This window comes from Protopterus annectens, chromosome 9.part0 (genome assembly GCF_019279795.1).
Source record: "Protopterus annectens isolate FY-2018-M chromosome 9.part0, PAN1.0, whole genome shotgun sequence".
In the NCBI taxonomy this organism is placed as follows: domain Eukaryota; kingdom Metazoa; phylum Chordata; order Ceratodontiformes; family Protopteridae; genus Protopterus; species Protopterus annectens.
In genome coordinates this window covers 1,784,572,203-1,784,590,698 of record NC_056743.1, presented here as the reverse complement: position 1 = coordinate 1,784,590,698, position 18,496 = coordinate 1,784,572,203, and the positions used below count along the sequence as shown (strand labels likewise).

At 44.5% G+C, this 18,496-nt stretch overlaps 1 protein-coding gene across 1 annotated transcript in view; it reads left to right on the top strand.

Moving 5' to 3' along the window:
- Positions 1-18,496, top strand: part of DNASE2 (deoxyribonuclease 2, lysosomal) — a 331,195-nt gene that overhangs the window by 282,522 nt on the left and 30,177 nt on the right. The window contains exon 6 of the mRNA XM_044084650.1: positions 17,588-17,785. Within this exon, the coding sequence (XP_043940585.1) occupies positions 17,588-17,785 (198 nt within the window). The remainder of the gene's footprint in view (positions 1-17,587; positions 17,786-18,496) is intronic.

Sequence of the window (18,496 nt, the reverse complement as noted above, 5' to 3'; positions counted from 1 at the left end):
GGACCCAGACTTTGGGATTCTGGCCGACCTCGGGCTGCCTGCCGGCAGGAGCACCCTACAGTTATGACTGCAACAGTGAAGACACTCGAACATCTACATTTATGGTAGGTGTACACAACTGTACTTTCCTTCTCGTTCTCGTCAGTAATTCAGCTAGACCCTTGTCGTGCTGCTGCTTGATGTTAATCCACGCCACCAGATTATCTCTAATTTTTACATCATGTCAAAGCCCCTTAATTTGTGCATCAGCTTTCTGAAAGGCTTCAGATGCCAATAAAATATCAAATGAACTTGTGAGAAAATTTGTCAAATTCCACAGCATCAAACACAGAAAAATATTTTGCTTATGGCATAACAGAATCCACTTCATTTCTACAAAGTAGGTAGTGCTGTCTCTCTCTGGCTTTATACAAACAACTTTTATCCAGCTTCACAATAGTTTCTGTGCTATTACATTCATTAAGTCCAAACCTTTTGCTAATCTTGACCATGCATTGCCATCTGTTCAACTCCCCACCCATGTTTACTCCTCAAAGCTACTGAATATCTGTTAGATCCTGCAGTGCTGCCAGTCTCTACTTGAAAGGAATAAAATCTTGTCAAACACAATCCATATCAGTAAGTTTGTATTTACAGTCTTGAAGCAAATCATTGTTCTGCACATTTTGACCGCACTCAGAATGTGAATGCTCATATGAAAACTGTTTTTTATGATAAACTTGTGGCATTTCAAATGTCTTATTGTAGCAAAACAAGTTTTTGCACTCCCACCATCAGGAATTGAAGCTTGTATTTTTTTGCTGTTTTATTCTTACTGTCACGTGGAAGCACATTCTGGCCTGTTGATTTTACATAATGACTTGAACATATACACAAGCAGATTATACATCGATGATTTCTTTGTGCCATTCTCTAAACATAACACTCTGAATATTACATTTGAGTGTTTTTCTGTCCAGATTTCTAAGGGATCATCTAGTTATGGATTTTTTTTATTTTAATTGCACACAATTAACTCTCTGGGCATTAAAGTATTGTGTCCACAAACTCATACCTTCATGCATTGTGTCCACAAGCAACTCTTTTTATTGACTTAGTCCTGCTACATACATTTGTGATTGTTGTGATTGTCTAAAAATCAACTTCTTTCATTTTGCATATTTTAACATTGTGGTTTCTCTTTTTCACAGCTTCCACATAGTTGGATAATCAGGGGGTATTCATTTTGTCACACTTCCATCTATGTAGAATGTTAGTAATGCATTTCTCTAGTTTTCCATGCTTCCTGTGTCTCATTTGTACTCATTTTTTGTTTTCCATTTGTCTATCCCACAAACAGATTTACAAAACTAGAAAACTCTTTTGCCAATTCTTTTAAATGTGACAAAGTAATTTCACTCTTTCTGGACATATCCACCATTTCCACACGTCTGTCTCATGGATCATATAATTCACCAAATTCACAGTATCTGGCTCAATTTTGTATTTATTTATTTACATAAACATCAATATTTCCTGGACCTTGTGATTTCATGAAAACAAGATGGCAGATGTGTGGCAGATTTGTCCTCAACATAAATAACATTAAAACTTACGCCTTGTTGTTACAATACTGTCTGTCTATTTTGCAATACTGTCTGTCTTCATCTTCAAAATCAAATGTGTTGTAAACGTTTAGGGATTTTTTTCCTCTGCAGCACAATATGTCTTCCCAGGCTTCTTAGGTATGGCAGTCACATTCAAGAATAAATCAAATGGCAGGATCTGCAAATTACCCTACAGAGAGAGAGAGAGAGAGAGACTGATTGCTTTAGGATGTAGCTATTCCATGTCTTAAAGGACAACATTATTTGTTTAATATTACTTCTGACACCACGTAACATTTAGTATTTGGAGATATGAATAACAATACAAGGTATGAGGGTATATTTCATCTTTTACTTTTAGACGGTACAAAAACGTACAGGAAAACTGACAACAACATGATATAAGTAAAGGACTCCTAGAGAGGATTAAGATAGTATTTTTAAAAATAAGCACATGCCTATTACATAAATTTTGAGGCTCCCTTTTCTCTGACATACCCAATTCTGAACATGGACATAATTATAAGGGTTTCCGGAACAGATTTAGAAGTTTTCCTTGGTGGCTCTTCTTTCTGTTGTACGAAGTGATTGGAAGTCTGAAGTACTACAAATAAAACAAAATTGCTAAGTGCAGTGACAGTGTCACAGCTCTTTTTTGTGTAAAGCATTGGCCTTCAGGAAGGCCCTCCTCCTTGTGGAAGATGAGATTTTATCTCCATCTGTTGGCACCTGTTTGGGCTGAGGGAAATGGTGGCACATCATAGGTCCAAGCTGACCAAAGCTCAGTGGCTACCTTTTCAACCCAGGAATGTGCAGGGTAGTTATGAATTCTTGTACCTTCTTCAACTGGGTTTTTTTCTATTACAGTACGGTACCCTTTAATATGTTAAAAATAACATTTATAGGTCATAAACATGTTGATATTTTGTCAGTGTATGATGCATTTTTCATTTCAAGAACATGTTTTTAGCAAAAGTTGCTGTTGTTTTAATAATCAAGAGTATAAAAAGTGAACATCTGACATTAGTCCGATCTCACCTTCAGTTTTACATATGGGTTCAGAGCTGATCCTTGGCTCCGACTCGGCTGATTAACAAGCTGGAAGACTTCTGGTTGGCTCGTGACTAAGCAGGTATCCCATGATGCACCAGTACAATCTCCAGATCTTGTTTGCCACGTCAACGAGTTTGGTTGTGCTTCTCTTGGCTCTGGCTAAGTTTTTCAGAATTCTTATATTCTGTCGTATTCAAAGTTTTATTAGAACCTGTATTGCATATTTAGTGCTGCTAGTATATTAGGCAGTTGTATTGCTTGCCTTTTTTGAGTGCAACTTAGTTTACTAGTTTTTATTGGTATCCTGTGTGCCAGTTAGGTTTAGGCACCGTTGCGCTTTTTTTTTTATTATTAGGTAGAGTTTTTTGGCAGATGTTCATCGTGTTACCCTGCTGCAGTCATTACACTTGGGTTATCCTGCCGTCAGGTGGTCCCGCAGTCGGCCCGAGTTCCAAAGTCTTGGTCCGGCGTCGGTTGCTGTCGCTTCTTCACGTCACGTCAGTGCACCAGGGGTATATGAGAGGCATCCAACGCCATTTTCTTCAGTCTTACTTGCCGCGCGGTGCCCGAAGCAGAAGCAGTTCGCAAGTTCTGGTCAGCCGACACCTGAGATTTTCGAATCGAGTTTCAGTCCGAAGTCTTCAAAGCTAAGTACCCCGTTGGGGAACCTTTTCTTGCCTCAGTCCAATGTCAGAAAAAGTTAACAATTGCATTTGTTGTGGGAAGCAAATACCTCATAAGGACTTTCATTCTTTTTGTATACCTTGCCTAGGCCCAGACCACGACGTCACTGGTTGTCGGTTTTGTGCTAGGTTCAATAAGCGAACTATAAAGCGACGCTTTGATTTCGCACGACGCTACTTCAGTAGAAAATTTAAGTACACTATGCCTTCGGAGCAACCGACTACCGGCGTGCATAAAAAAATGCAAAGATAAAGACAGGCAGCCTAGATCCAAGCCAGACTCCGAGGCCTCGGCTGGGCCAGTCGCCGGTTCTCCAGTTTTCAGTGAGGCGCCTACGCAGCCCCTGGCTACCGCTGAATTGGATCCCCAGACTGCTTCGGATTCCCCAGCAGAGAGTTCTAGGCCGACGCAGCCATTTTCTTTAGGCCCTACCGACGACATTGTAGAAGGAGAAGCCGGTGCTGTAGAAACACCTTTGGTTTCTGTAGGTGTCTTCAGACCAACTAGTCTCACCATAAAATCTTATGCTAAGCTTAAGACTCCTCTAAAACCAAAAAAGACTACACTTCAGTCTCCAGGTCAAGACCCTATGCCACGCTCCTACCCTCTATGCAGGCAAGCAATGACCTTGTGGAACACAGCACTGGCTTACCAAGTTCAATTACAAGCTCATTTCCTGCCAGGAAAAAAGAACACATTGGCAGACGACCTAAGCAGAAACATCATGGATCCCCACGAGTGGAAACTGGATCCACAAATATTTGCAATGATAACTCAAAAATGGGGGCTCCCAGACATAGACCTGTTTGCCAGCCCTCAAAACTATCAGCTAACAAAATTTTGCACAAGGACTTTTCACCATCAAGCTTGGAAAGTGGACGCACTCTCATTCAGTTGGAAAATGCTGACAGTATATGCCTTTCCTCCATTACCCCTTCTCACAAAGGTGCTGTTGAAAGTCAGGATGGAGAGACCCCGAATGATACTCATTGCCCCAGACTGGCCACGCCAGCACTGGTACCCACTATTAAGGAATATGGCCCAGGGCCCACCATGGATTCTACCACAAATTACCCATCTGCTCACACAGCAAGACAATCAGATTCTACACAGCCAGCTCAAAACCTTAAACTTGGCTGCATGGCAAATCACCTAAGCAACCAGCCAGCTCCTCTCTCACAAGCTGTTATGGATGTTATTCTGGAGGCCAGGAGGCCCAGCACCAGGAAAGCCTACTCAGACAAATGGAAAAGGTTTTGCACCTGGAACCAAGTTAAAGGCCAAAATACCCTTCAGCCTGACATACTTCAGATTCTGCAATATTTATCTGAGATGTTGCACAAAGGGCTTTCTTTTTCATCTATTAAAATCCACGCCTCAGCTATTTCTGCTAACTACAATACGGATCCTCCCTTATTTTCACATCCATTCCTAAGGTAGTTTCTCAGAGGGGACAAAAACATTAGGCCTCCCAGGAGAGCACCAACACCTACTTGGGACCTCAACTTTGTTCTGGAAAAACTTACGCTACCTCATTTTGAGCCAGCTTTTTCAGCTGACTTAAAGTTTATATCATGGAAGACTGCCCTGCTGCTAGCAATTACTTCAGCTAGAAGAGTTTCAGAGCTTCAGGCACTAATGGCATTAGAGCCTTTCCTCATTTTTCATCAAGACAGAGTTTCTCTACAAACTAACCCCTCCTTTATGCCTAAGGTGGTATCCAGTGTGGCTCTAAATCAAACCATCCATTTACCCACCTTCTTTCCAAATCCACAGAACAAAGGAGAAAGACTCCTGCATTCCTTGGACATTCACAGGCAGCTACGTTACTACTTGGATAAAACTAAGGTTTTCAGAAAATCTGACCAGCTTTTTGTATCCTATGCTACAGCATCACAAGGAAATGCTATCTCAAAACAGACCATTTCCAAATGGATAGGACATTGCATACATTTTTGCTACATCCACCATGGAAAACCAGTTCCTGCTAGCATAAGGCCCCACTCTACCAGGGCAGCAGCTACATCTACAGCCTTCCTCAGGGGGGTGCCAACCAAGGATATTCTGGAAGATGCAACTTGGAGCTCAGTACACACCTTCACCAAACATTACCACTTACCACTTTACTCTAAGACTAGAGCTGGCTTCGCCACTGCAGTTTTGCAGGGCCTTCTAGCCTCCTCTAACCCTGTTTGACTCCACCTCCCTTCCTTAGCTTTGGGATTCTACCTGGACTGCAGCAGGGTAACACGATGAACATAGTACAGTTTTGTACCTACCATAAATGTAGATGTTCAAGTGTATACCCTGCTGCAGTCCAGGTTACCCTCCCTCCATCCCCTCTCTAAAACCTTTCTATACCTTAAAATCTGTTACAACCTTTGTGGTGTATTTGCTTATAGCTGGAGGGATATTTTGTTTATGCTACACTTTTTATTATTGGTACTATCTACTGACCACCATTTGTGGGGGGGCACCTGACATCTGGGGCAAGAAAAACTGGAGAAAATGGCGTGGGATGCCTCTCATATACCCCTGGCGCACTGACGTCAGGGAAGAAGCGACAGCAACCGACGCCGGACCAAGACTTTGGAATTCGGACCAACTGCGGTACCGCCTGATGGCAGGATAACCCAAGTGTGATGACTGCAGCAGGGTATACACTCGAACATCTACATTTATGGTAGTTTCAAAACAGTACTTTTTCCACTCTTAGTCAACAGGGGCTCCTGTTGTCTTGTCTGTTGTTATTCCGACCTTTTTTGGTCACCGTTGGCAGTTTCTGCTATTTTGACATTGTTTGTTTTGGTGGGGATCGACTTGTGAATTTACTAGGATTGCAAGTATACTACCTGTTTTTTCTTAGAAATATAGAAATTTATTGTGTCATTTATGGTTTCTCTTGTGTGCATGGGCTTTCCTTTCTGGTCTGTTTAAGTTAGAAGACCTACTTTCACTACACCGGGCTAGACCCGTTTAAGTTAGAGGACCTAGTTCTCGTGTAACTCATTTAGCTAGCTTTTGCTACAGCGGGCTAGGCCCGTTTAAGTTAGAGGACCTAGTCCTTGTGTAACTCCTTCTTAGGGCTAGGCCCATTTTAGTTAGAGGATCTAGTCCTCATTCTTTTTCTCTTTTTCAATCTCTCTGAGTTATGTGTGTGCAATATGTCTAAGGAAATTAAGGAGCATAAACCCTCGGGGTTCAAAATGTGCATGAAATGCTCCCAAAAGATGTCCTTAACAGATGGCCACAGTAGCTGTGTGTACTGCGTAGGGGCCATCCACTTACAGGAGTCGTGTTTGTTTTGCCATGCTTTATCTCCTAGAGTGTTACAGGAGAGAAAGAACAAACTCATACTCAAGGGTCTATTGAAACCATGCTTTGAGAAAGCACTGTCCAGTTCTTCGACTTCCTCTAAGTCTGGGAAATCAAAAGCCTCAAAAAGACCTTCTCCAGCACCGGCTGGTGTCTCGGAGCCACCTCCTAAACAGTCAAAACAATCCAAATCTGCCTCCTCGACTCCTCAGCCTTCGGAGCCAAAGGAGAGCATTATGGTAGTGTCGGAGTTGGTTACAGGTGTTTAGAAACCGATCTTTGAACCTATTGATACAGCAGTTGACTCTGCTACTCGGAGCGGGTCTGTAAGCTCCCTATCAGTTTTCGTAACAATTAAGTCTTCAGTGCCCCCCAGGTCAAGATCCCCAACTATGTCTTCCAGGAGCCTTTCAGAAGAAGATGTGGAGAGGGTAGTGCTGAGACTCCTGAAGTCATCTGCCTTACCAATATTATTGTTGGCTCTGACCCTGTCGGCTCTGGTGTCACTTGGCTCAGCTTTGCCCTTGTCTGCTATTCCTCCTCTGAGCCATACTGGCCTTTCGGAGCCAGAGTGCTTGGTGCCAATGGAGGAAATGCTGGCTCCAACTCACCTTGTTGCTGCCTTGGAGCCGGGTTCAGCTCCTACATGCTCGGTGCCGTCTGTTGTGTCCAGGGGCCGAAGCTCTCCTGTTGGAACCGACAGGGAGGGTTTGGATTTATCTTCAGTTACGAGCCTTCCTCTCGGTGCTTCGGCCAGGGTGAGCTCGGATCTTGCATCTATCTCGGAGCCGACAGCTCTGGCTCCGACCTGTGTCTCTTTGGAGCAGGGGAGGTCTTCAGAGCCAGAGAGATTGGCGTTTGAGATGATGAGGAGCATGCTGTCTCATTCTCCAGCCCCTACCAGTGGCACCAGCACTCTTCCCCCGAGAGCACCCACTTCAGTCTCAGCCCCTACTCTCTCTGGAGACAGCAGATACCCACAGCCTCAGGAGCCATTGGCTGGTGGCCCCCACTCTTTCGAGGCTACCCGGAATATCCTTCCGAGGAGCCTCCCCGGAAGAGGTTATGTAAGAGGAAACATATTGACTCCCAGGATGAGTCTTTGACATCGAACACTGACCGTGAGGAGTCAGAAGGGTCCTCCAAGTTGTCCTCTGTTGATGTCTCCTTTGTTGACATTTTAGAGATCCTTAGGCAGAGGTGCGACTGGCCCACTGTTAAACCTTCTGATGAGGAGTCTGTGTACCTGAAGGTCTTCGGGTCTCAACCTTCTGCCTCTTGGGTGTCTCCACCTTTTGACAAACTGACGGATCTAGTTAGTCGAAAGGTGTGGGATACTTCTGACACCATGGAGCCAGTCCCCAGGAGACCAAATAAGTTCATGTCTGCCCCTCCTGGTAAAAAGTTCTTGTCCAAGGGCATTCCTGTAGAGGCCATGGTGGTGGCGGCGGCCACAAAGAAGGAGTTAGCAGAGACTTCTTCATCTGTTCGTCCACCAAACAAGGAGTCTCGACAGATGGACAGATTTGGGAAGCGTATTTTCAGTTCAGCTGCCTTTACCCTTCAGTTGCTGAACTATCTCACGCACTTCACGAGGTTGCAGAGGGATCTCCTCAGGGAGTTAGGAGATTCCATACAAGGTGTATGTACTGAGGGAGTTCCTGACAAGATTTCTACTCAGTTGTCCACCTTAAATTCTGTGGTTAACTCCTCCTTATGCTGTGGATGGAGCAAGTAGAGCAGCGGGTTCTGGAGTTGCCTTGAGGCGCCACTCCTGGATGCACTTATGTAATTTTGTGGAACCGTTCAAGTCTACTTTCACTAACGCCCCGTTTGATGGTTCCTCATTATTTGGTTCCAAGGTGAAGAATACACTCACTCTGTGTGAACAAGAAGCAAAGATGCTTTCTACCGTGGTAGTGCATTTTACTTTTCCTTCCAGACCATACCCCAAGGGTCAAAGGGGCAGTAAAATGAGGTGAATCCTCCTTCAGAGGCAGAGGAGGAGGAAATGGCAGACGTCGCCCTAGAGGCAGGGGCAGTCCGCAATACCAACAAGGCAGTGATTCTTTTCGAGGATGGCCTTATCAGTACTCCTGATGTGGAGCCCGACTGCACTTCTCTGGGGCCAGTCGGGCGTCACATTTCTTTGTACCAAGAAGCCTGGCTAAATATCACCCAAGACAAGTGGGTACAAAGAGTTGTTACCAGAGGCTATATCATACCCTTTTCCCTTTCTGTTTGTTCCCAAAAGGATCCCAGATGTACCACCCAATCACAGGGATCAGGCAACTGTGGAGATCAACAAGTTGCTCTTAAAAAGTCATCCAGTCTGTCCCAGCAGACCAGATAGGATCCGGAACTTATTCCAGGTTCTTTTTAGTTCCAAAATAAACCAGAGATTGGAGGCCAGTATTGGACCTCAGCAGATTGAACGAATCAGTGAAGCAGGACAAGTTTCGGATGGTAACACTGCAGTCTATACTCCCGTTGTTAGGGAAAGATTTTTGGATGTGCTCTCTGGATCTTCAGGACGCCTACTACCACATAAAAATGGACAAGGCGTCCAGAAGCCATCTATGCTTCCAGCTGGGAGCCAGTCACTATCAGTTTCGCGCTGTGCCCTTTGGTCTCTCCACAGCCCCCAGGGTGTTCACCAAATGCATGGCAGTAGTGAAAGCTCACTTGAGATGTCAGGAATTCCAGGTGTTTCTGTATTTGGACGACTGGCTCCTGACCGTCTCCACCAGGCATCTACTCCTTCAAAACAGGGACGCCACGATTCAACTTTGTGCTCAGTTAGGGATCTCCATAAATTGGAAAAAATCTGCATTATTGCCCTCTCAATCTGTGATTTTTATAGGCGCAGAGGTAGACACAGTAAACATGACAGCTTATCTACCCACCAAAAGTGCACAGAACTTAATCTCCCAAGTTCAACGTTTTCTCCCGTTGCGAAAAATCAAAACGAAGCGGGTTCTTCAACTCCTCAGGACTATGGCTTCCACAATTCTATTGGTACCATTAGCTAGGTTGCACACGAGAATTCTCCAGTGGCTTTTGTGTTCCCAGTGGTCCTTCCAATCTCTCCCACTGAGTCATCCTATCCTGTTGATGGAATCATGCAAGAAGGACCTTCATTGGTGGATAGCTCCCAATCAATTGATCACGAGTGCCCCCTTTGTTCCAACCCAGCCTGTTGCCACTGTAACCATGGATGCCTCCCAGATCAGGTGGGGGGGCATTATCTCGGCAGGACAGTCCAAGGCACATGGAAAGAACACGAGGCTCATCTGCATATCAATGATGTTCTTCGTGCATACAGCTGCAGTCATAACAGATGGGTTCTCCTGCCGTCAGGTGGGTCCTCGGTCGGCCGAATTCCAAAGTCTAGGTCCGGTTGTCGCCGCTTCTTCCCTGACGTCAGTGCGACAGGGTATAAAAGAACCAGCCGACGCCATTTTCTTCAGTCTTTCTTAGCAGAAGCAGTTCGCAAGTGCCGGTCGGCCAGCTCCTGAAATTATGAAAATTTTGCAACCAAGTCTTCTTGAAAGCTAAGTACCCGTTGAAACTTTTCTTGCCTCAGACCGATGTCAGACAAAGTTAATAATTGTATTTCATGTGGGAAGCAAATACCGCATAAGGATTTTCATTCCCTCTGCATTCCTTGCTTAGGCCCAGACCACGCCTCGGTCTGTCGTTTGTGCTACATTCAACAAATGCACCATTAAGCGTCGGGCAGAGTTAAGCCAGCACTATTTTGGCGATACTCCGACTCCAGTTTTGTCTAAAAAAACGCAAAGATAAGGACCGACACACGAGGTCCGCGGCCTCTACCGACACCACGTCAAAGCCGACTACAGGTGGTCCGGTTCTCAGCGCCTATGCAGCCCCTGCCTACCGACGACACTTCATTGGCGGTGTCTTCTGTGCCCAAGGTCGCAGGCTCCTCGGCCCACACCCCTACTACAGATACCGAAGCCACTCTTGGTGGTGAATCACAAAATGTAGACAGGTCTGCCTCTTCTCAAGGTGTCTTCAGACCTTCCTCTTCTTTTTCTATCAAGGCTTTCACTAAGTCTAAAGCAGCCATGCATTCTAAGAGACAAGCTACACAGGGCCCTTCTCCAGGCCCCATGCCTAAAAAACAGATGCTTAAAATGGCTGAGGATTTGATTACTCTTATCAGGGGTTCTCAACCTCCCCCGGACAAAAGGCCCAGAGTGGAGGAAGAATCCCCCTCCTCTGACCAGGCCTCCATTATTTCAGAGCACTCTGATGAACAGGAACATTCTTACTCCCCTTTTGAAGATTCTGATGCAGAGGAGTCCATTCCTCTGTCTCCCAGAGGATTACTCATTTGGGGAAACCTTGCATACCTTAAGGGAACACTTCCACTGGGAAGGCCAAGAGTACTCAGATTCCAAGAAAAGGCTTGGGGATTTTCTCTTGCTAACTCAGCACAGGCCTCTGGCTATACCTCCTGTCTTAGACATACTAGATGATGTGTACTCGGAGGCCTGCCTTAATTCTTTACCTCCAGCCCCAGTCAAGCCTGACAGGTACTACCGGGTTCCTGATTATACAAAGCCATGCGGCTGACCCAGAAACTATCTCACACGGCCCCAAGGGAATTAAGGCCTCCACTGCTAAAAATCCATTACCTTCCGAGAGAGATTCCAGATCCTTAGAAAGGTGGGGCAAAAAGGTATACACCTCGCCACCTCACCCATGCGGTTATTAAACTGCCAGTTCCATATGCTAAAATACCAACAGTTTCTGTTATCACAGTTGAGAAGCAAAATGTCAAAACCTGAACAACCAGACTTGAAGGAGTTGCAGGATTTGATGCATAGTGCAGAACAAGTGGGTAAACATACCTTGCAATGTGGTTTTGATGCTCTAGAGGCCTCATGTAGAGCTGCTGTTACAGGATCAGTCATACGTAGACATGCCTGGCTCAAGGAGCAAACCTTACCAGATCATGTCAAAGCTAAATTACTAGATGCCCCTCTACAAAAGGATGTATTATTTGGTGTTAAAGCTGAGGAGGTATTAAAGAAAATGGAGGAAAAGGCTAAATCAATGCAAACAGTGAAAGATTTTCTACAGGTACAATCTTCACGTTTCAGTAAAAATTGGCCTTCCAAAAATTGGTCCTTTCCAGCCACGGACAGACCCCAAAGAGGTAGATACAGGCGCCCGAGGGGCAGAGGGCAATCTCAAGGATCGTTTAGAGGCAGACAATTGCAAGCTCCTACACAAAGAGGTGGTGAGGATAGTTCAGCCATTCAGAAAGCAAGCCCAATGACTTTCCCCTTTGCATGCCAAGCAAGGCTCAAATGGCAGCAAAACTGGCATTATTTTCAAAAATTGGCATATTGTCACAAAAGACAAATGGATCCTGGACATTATAAACAGAGGCTACAGATTCCATTTTCACACCCTTCCAAAATGAGAGGCATGCCAAACCTGCCACACAATCAAAGGGCAGAGGCACAAAGACAAATTTCAGATCTCATGGACATGAAAGCTATTCAAGAGGTACCTACTCACGAACAAGGTCAAGGTTTTTATTCCAGACTATTCCTGGTACCAAGGAAGGGAAAAGATTGGAGACCTATTTTGGACCTATCCATCCTAAACCAAAATTCAAGATGCTCACATTACAGCAGCTTCTTCCCATGCTGGGCAAGGAGTCTTGGCTGGTAACATTGGACCTCAAGGAGGCATACCTGCATGTCCCAATCAGACAAAATTGCAGAAGATACCTCAGATTTCTTGCAGGTTCAACCCATTATCAATTCTCTGCATTGCCCTTTGGCTTATCTACTGTGCCCAGAGTATTCACGGAAATGCCTGGCATCAGTAATTGCCTACTGCAGACTTCAAGGGATACAAATATACCCATATTTGATCTGCCTGATCCAAGCGGACAGCAAGCACATACTTCTGAAACATCTGGCTTTTGTAATAATGTTGTTGAATTCTCTGGGATACACAGTCAACAAAAAGAAATCAAGGCTAATACCCTCTCAGAAAATAATTTTCCTGGGTGCCAACTTGGACACAAACACCCAAATGGCCTACCTCACGCCAGAGAAGCAGGGGCAACTAACTCAATACTTCAGAAAACTAGCAAATTTCACCAGGCTGACTGCAAGGAAAATCCTGCAGGCTCTGGGATTCATGGCATCTTGCATCCTACTAATCCCATGTGCAAAGCTGCATATGAGGAAACTTCAGTGGTACCTGAAAACCTATGGTCTCAACACAGCCACAGTTTGGAAACAATAATACCACTAATTCCATGTCTTCAAAAGGAATTTCTGTGGTGGGCTCAAGCATGCCAAACAAACACAGGTCACCCATTCTGCAAGCCTCAAGCAAATCAAGTCATCACAACAGACGCTCGGACTACGCCTGGGGCGACATGACAGATCGGTGCATTCAGGGCAAATGGTCCCAAAAGAAAAGCACCTTCACATCAATCAAAAGGAAATGCTAGCAGTAATAAATGCTATTATAGCTTTCAAAGACCTTCTGCATCCAGGTCAACTATTGATAAGGACAGACAACACCACAGTAATGTGGTACATAAACAAACAGGGAGGAACCCATTCATACCCCTATGCAGGCTGGCCATGTCACTTTGGAACATGGCTCTGGAATTACAAATCGAACTTCAAGCACAGTACTTGCCAGGCAAGGAAAACACGCTGGCAGACAACCTAAGCAGAAATATGACAGATCCACACGAATGGAAGTTGCATCCTCAAGTTTTTACAGAGATAATTCAAGCATGGGGAAGGACAGACATAGATCTCTTTGCCTCCCACAAAAATCACCAATTGACAAAATTCTGCTCAAGGACTTTTCATCCACAGGCCTGGAGTGTGGACTCTCTTTCAGTTGGACAACAATGACAGTTTATGCCTTTCCACCTCTTCCTCTGCTGCCCAGAGTTCTATTAAAAACTAGAGCAGACAGACCAAAGATGATTCTCATTGCTCCAGACTGGCCAAGACAGCACTGGTACCCACTCCTGAGGAGCCTGACGATTCCCTCCATGGACCCTACCTCTAATGCCTCTTCTTCTGACTCAGCACAGCTTCAAAACTCTTCACAGTCAGCTGAAAACACTCAATCTGGCCGCATGGAAGATTCCTTAACATCACAACAGACCCTACTCTCCAAGGAGGTGCAGGATGTCATTTTGGAGGCCAGAAGGTACTAGAAAGCTTACTCCAAAATGGAAACGGTTTTGTGCCTGGAATGAGAAAAGGGCCAGATTCCTGGAAAACTGAATTTACCTCAAATATTACAGTACCTAGCTGAGCTGCTAAGCAGTGGACTTTCATTCTCCTCCATCAACATCCATGCCTCAGCCATTTCTGCAGAATACAACACTGATCCACCTTTATTCTCTCACCCCCTCTAAAGACACTTCCTCAGAGGGGCTAAGAATATAAAACCCCCAAGGAAACAACCAATACCTGCTTGGGATCTCAATTTCATTCTAGAAAAGCTGACCTTGCCTCCTTTTGAGCCAGCTGCCTCAACAGATTTGCAATATTTGTCCTGGAAAACAGCTTTCCTTCTGGCTATCACCTCAGCTCGGGTATCGGAACTACAAGCCCTCATGGCTGTGCAGCCTTATCATCTTCCATCAGGACAGAGTTTCCTTACGAACCAACCCGTCCTTTATGCCAAAGGTGGTATCCAGGGTAGCTTTGAATCAGGCTATACACCTACCTACCTTTTACCCTAATCCTCAAAACAAAGGGGAGAGACTACTACATTCCTTGGACATCCACAGACAGCTGTGTTATTATTTGGACAGAACAAAGCCTTTCAGAAAATCAGAACAGCTCTTTGTGTCCTATTCTATAGGAGCTCAAGGGAAGCCAATTTCAAAACAGACAATCTCAAAATGGATAGCCCACTGCATACACTTTTGTTACTCTTTTCATGGTAAAACTGTACCTGCAGGCATCAGATCTCACTCCACAAGGACCACAGCTACCTCTGCAGCTTTCCTCAGAGGAGTTCCTACCAAAGATATTTTGGAAGCAGCCACTTGGAGTTCTGTGCATACCTTCTCCAAGCACTACCACCTACCATTATACTCCAAAACTAGAGCAGGCTTTGCCACTGCAGTCTTGCAGGGCATTCTGGCTCCTCCTAGTTCCACCTAGTGCCTACCACCCTTTCTGGATTCTACCCATCTGTTATGACTGCAGCTGTATGCACGATGAACATAGTACAGTTTTGTACCTACCATAAATGTAGATGTTCCTCCTTCCCCTCTTGGGACAGGCCTATTGGCTAACACCTCCTCATACAACCTGATTGGGGTATTCTTTTATGGTGTATTTGCTTGCAACTACTGTATTTTGATTATATTGCATTGCTTTATTACACAAATTTATGTATTGCCTTCCTTCTGGGGCACCTGACATCTGGGGCAAGAAAACTGAAGAAAATGACCTAGACTTTGAGAACCCATCTGTTATGACTGCAGCAACATCTACATTTATGGTAGGTACAAAACTGTACTTTCTGTTGATAAGGGTGGTGCTTCTGGCTTTGCAAGCACTTCAAGGCCTTCTTCCTCTAGGGACAATATCGATACAATCGGACAACATGTCGGTGGTTTGGTATATCAACAAATAGGGCGGTACCAGATCCTACCCACTCTGTTGAAAGGCCATGCGAGTTTGGGAATGGGCGATTTCTTCCCAGCGCTTTCTGGTTGCAATGCACATTCCAGGGACGACCAACATGATAGCCGACAAGCTCAGCTGGGCAATCCTAATGCCTCAAGAGTGGTCTCTGAAATGGGAAACAGTGGATCAGATTTTCTGGAAATGGGACAGCCTTGCTGCAACCTTTTTGCCAGCCCAGTCAATACTAAATGCAGCAGCTATTTTTCCCTCATTCCCCCTCTGGGGGAGTCTCCCAGAGACGCTCTGGCTCTCAATTGGCCCATGGGACTTCTGTATGCCTTTCCTCCAATCCCTCTCATTTCCAAAGTGAGTCAGAAAGCCAGTCGGCTGGGAAGCAAGTTGATCCTCATTGCTCCTTACTGGCCTCGTCAGGTCTGGTTCCCCTTCCTCGAGCCTCTCCTCCTGGATGATCCTTGGATTCTGGACCCAGCTCCAGATCTATTGACTCACATGTCGGGTTCGCTGCACCCCTCAGTCCACACCCTCAAATTGACAGCATGCTGCTCCAGTTCCATCCCTAGTCAGGCTTCATGATGTGTCATCCTCAGTGTCGCATATTCTTATGTCCTCCCGTAAACCTTCAACTAGGAGGCTGTATGGCAGTAAATGGAAAAGATTTTCTATTTGGGCACAGAGAATGAATGTAGATCCATACACTGCTTCTATCCCTGTGATCCTGGATTTTCTTTCTGAGCTTTTACAGCAAGGATGTGCCGCTGCCACTATCAGAGTCCAATTGGTGGTGATTTCTCATTTTCACTTAGGTTTTCCAGATACCAATTTAATGTTTCATAAGCTATGCAAGACCTTATTGAAAGACAAGACCTTGTTTTTGGTAGCTATCACATCAGCTAGACTGGTATCGGAGCCACAGGCCTTGTCTATTAAGCCACTGTATTTGATTATTCACAAAGACAGGGTGTCATTATGTACTAATCTCTCCTTTGTTCCCAAAGTTTGTTCTAATGATACCTTAAACCAATCAATAGAACTCCCAGTTTTCTTCCCTAACCACTGTAATGCAGCTGAGTACCATTTTCATCAGCTCTTTCATAGACAACTACGTTTTTATCTACAGTGGACTAAGACTTTCAGGAAATCAGATCAATTATTCATTTCCTTTTCTGATTCTAGATTGGGCTTACCAGTTTCTAAAGTGACAATATCCAATTGGATTTCCAGTTGTATAGCCTTTATCTATAGCTCGGAGGGCAAACCTTTACCCTACAAGATCAAGGCTCATTCTACCAGGTTGCTGTCTACCTCTGCAGCCTTCCAAGCCAGGGTACCACTTGATAATATTTGCGCAGCAGCTATGTGGGCTACCCCTCACACTTTTATTACACATTACAAATTGGATTTGGCATCCAGGGGTAGAGCATCCTTTGGCTCCACGGTGCTCAAGAGTATTTTCCATTGAGCCACCCAAGAGTAAGGCGCTAAGGACACTGTCCCATATATAAAAATGAAGGTGAGATCGGACTACTTAACATAAAGAAGTTATGTACTCACCATAACGTTCCATGTTGGTAGTCCATCTCACCCTTCATTTTTCCAATCCGCCCTCCTGCCCCCATCCTGGAAGTAATACTTCGGTTGCCCTTGGTTGTGGAGACCCTTTAGTATTGGTTGTTTTTATGGTTATTATTCTAGTTTGCAGCAAACAAGATCTGGGTATTGTACTGGTGCACCATGGGATACCTGCTTAGCCACAAGCCAACCAGAAGTCTTCCAGCTTGTAAATCGGCCGAGTCGGAGCCGAGGATCAGCTCCGAACCCATATGTAAAAATGGGTGAGATGGACTACCTACATGGAACGTTATGATGAGTACATAACTTATTTTTCTCAAAAGGTCTTCATTGCCATAAATTAACCTGAGGTTATGTTCCATTCATTTGATATAGCTATTGTACAGGCATAGAAGTGTGCCATTATTTAAACCTGATTTGGCAGTAATGCTGTGCGTTATGTAAACAGTGTGATGTAAGCAGCAGAGTTAAAATGATAAAACTTGGGCTCATAGTGCTTTGTTAGGGAAAAGAGCATTTATGCACTGTGTGCTGTTAATTTTAATAAATGTACACATTTAGACCTGACATTTAAACAAAGGTAAGAAAGCAAAGTGTACATTACTGGTCTTACAGAACAATGGTATTTCAAGCACATAGCCCTGCAGCTGTTCTATCTTGCTTACCTTATGAACCTGTGCCTTTTTGCAGGGAATCAGTTGATGTACACTGAGCCGGACTGTTATGAATCCTCTCTCCCACCTTCGTTTGCTGATGACTTCCCGGAACTAGTTAGTGCATCCCAGGGAAAATTTGTAAAGAAACCACCTTGGACCAGTCAGGTCACTTTAACTTCAGTAGGAGGGAAAGCATTCACAAGCTTCGCAAAAAACGGACACTTTGAGGATGGTAAGCTTGACATGAATCACTGTTTAAACTGGTCTTAACTGTTTTTTTAATGTATTAATGAAAAAGTATAGAATCTACTGTGCCTCAAAGGTAATCTCTGCATTTTAAATCATGTTTTGTTAGAAATGTGTCACTTAATGGACCTCAGTGCTACTTGTGAAACAGACAGCAATATAATTGATGTCTGACTGGCAGAGAGATTCAAACCCTATCAGGTTACCCTGCTTGTTGTTATGACAGTTATGTTGTGGGGGATATTAAGCTTTTTAAACACATATTATTTGAAACTGCAGTCTGTGTACATCTTCACTGATAAATGGGATACTGACAGTGATTTTCCACTAGGTATCCTCAAGTTAAATCTACACAGAGGAAAGCTATGAAAATTTGGGGAGGGGGTGAGGAATGAAGATGACTGGGAATGACAAGAACCCCTGGCTGCCACATAATGATTTTTCTAATGGCTTGGCTTGGATGGTGAGAAGTGAGACCATACTGCAGCATCTTACAGATATAAAGTCCCTCCTGGAGTGACACCAGTAATTGTTAAAGTCAATTATTTTGTCTTTTAACTATGACATCATTCTCAGAAATTGCAAGATACTGCCCAAGACAAGTATATTTTTGCCATGGACACGTGCATGAAAGCTTGATCATGTCTCTCTGCACAGCAATGGACATATTTGTATTTGGGGTAATGGAGAAACCCTA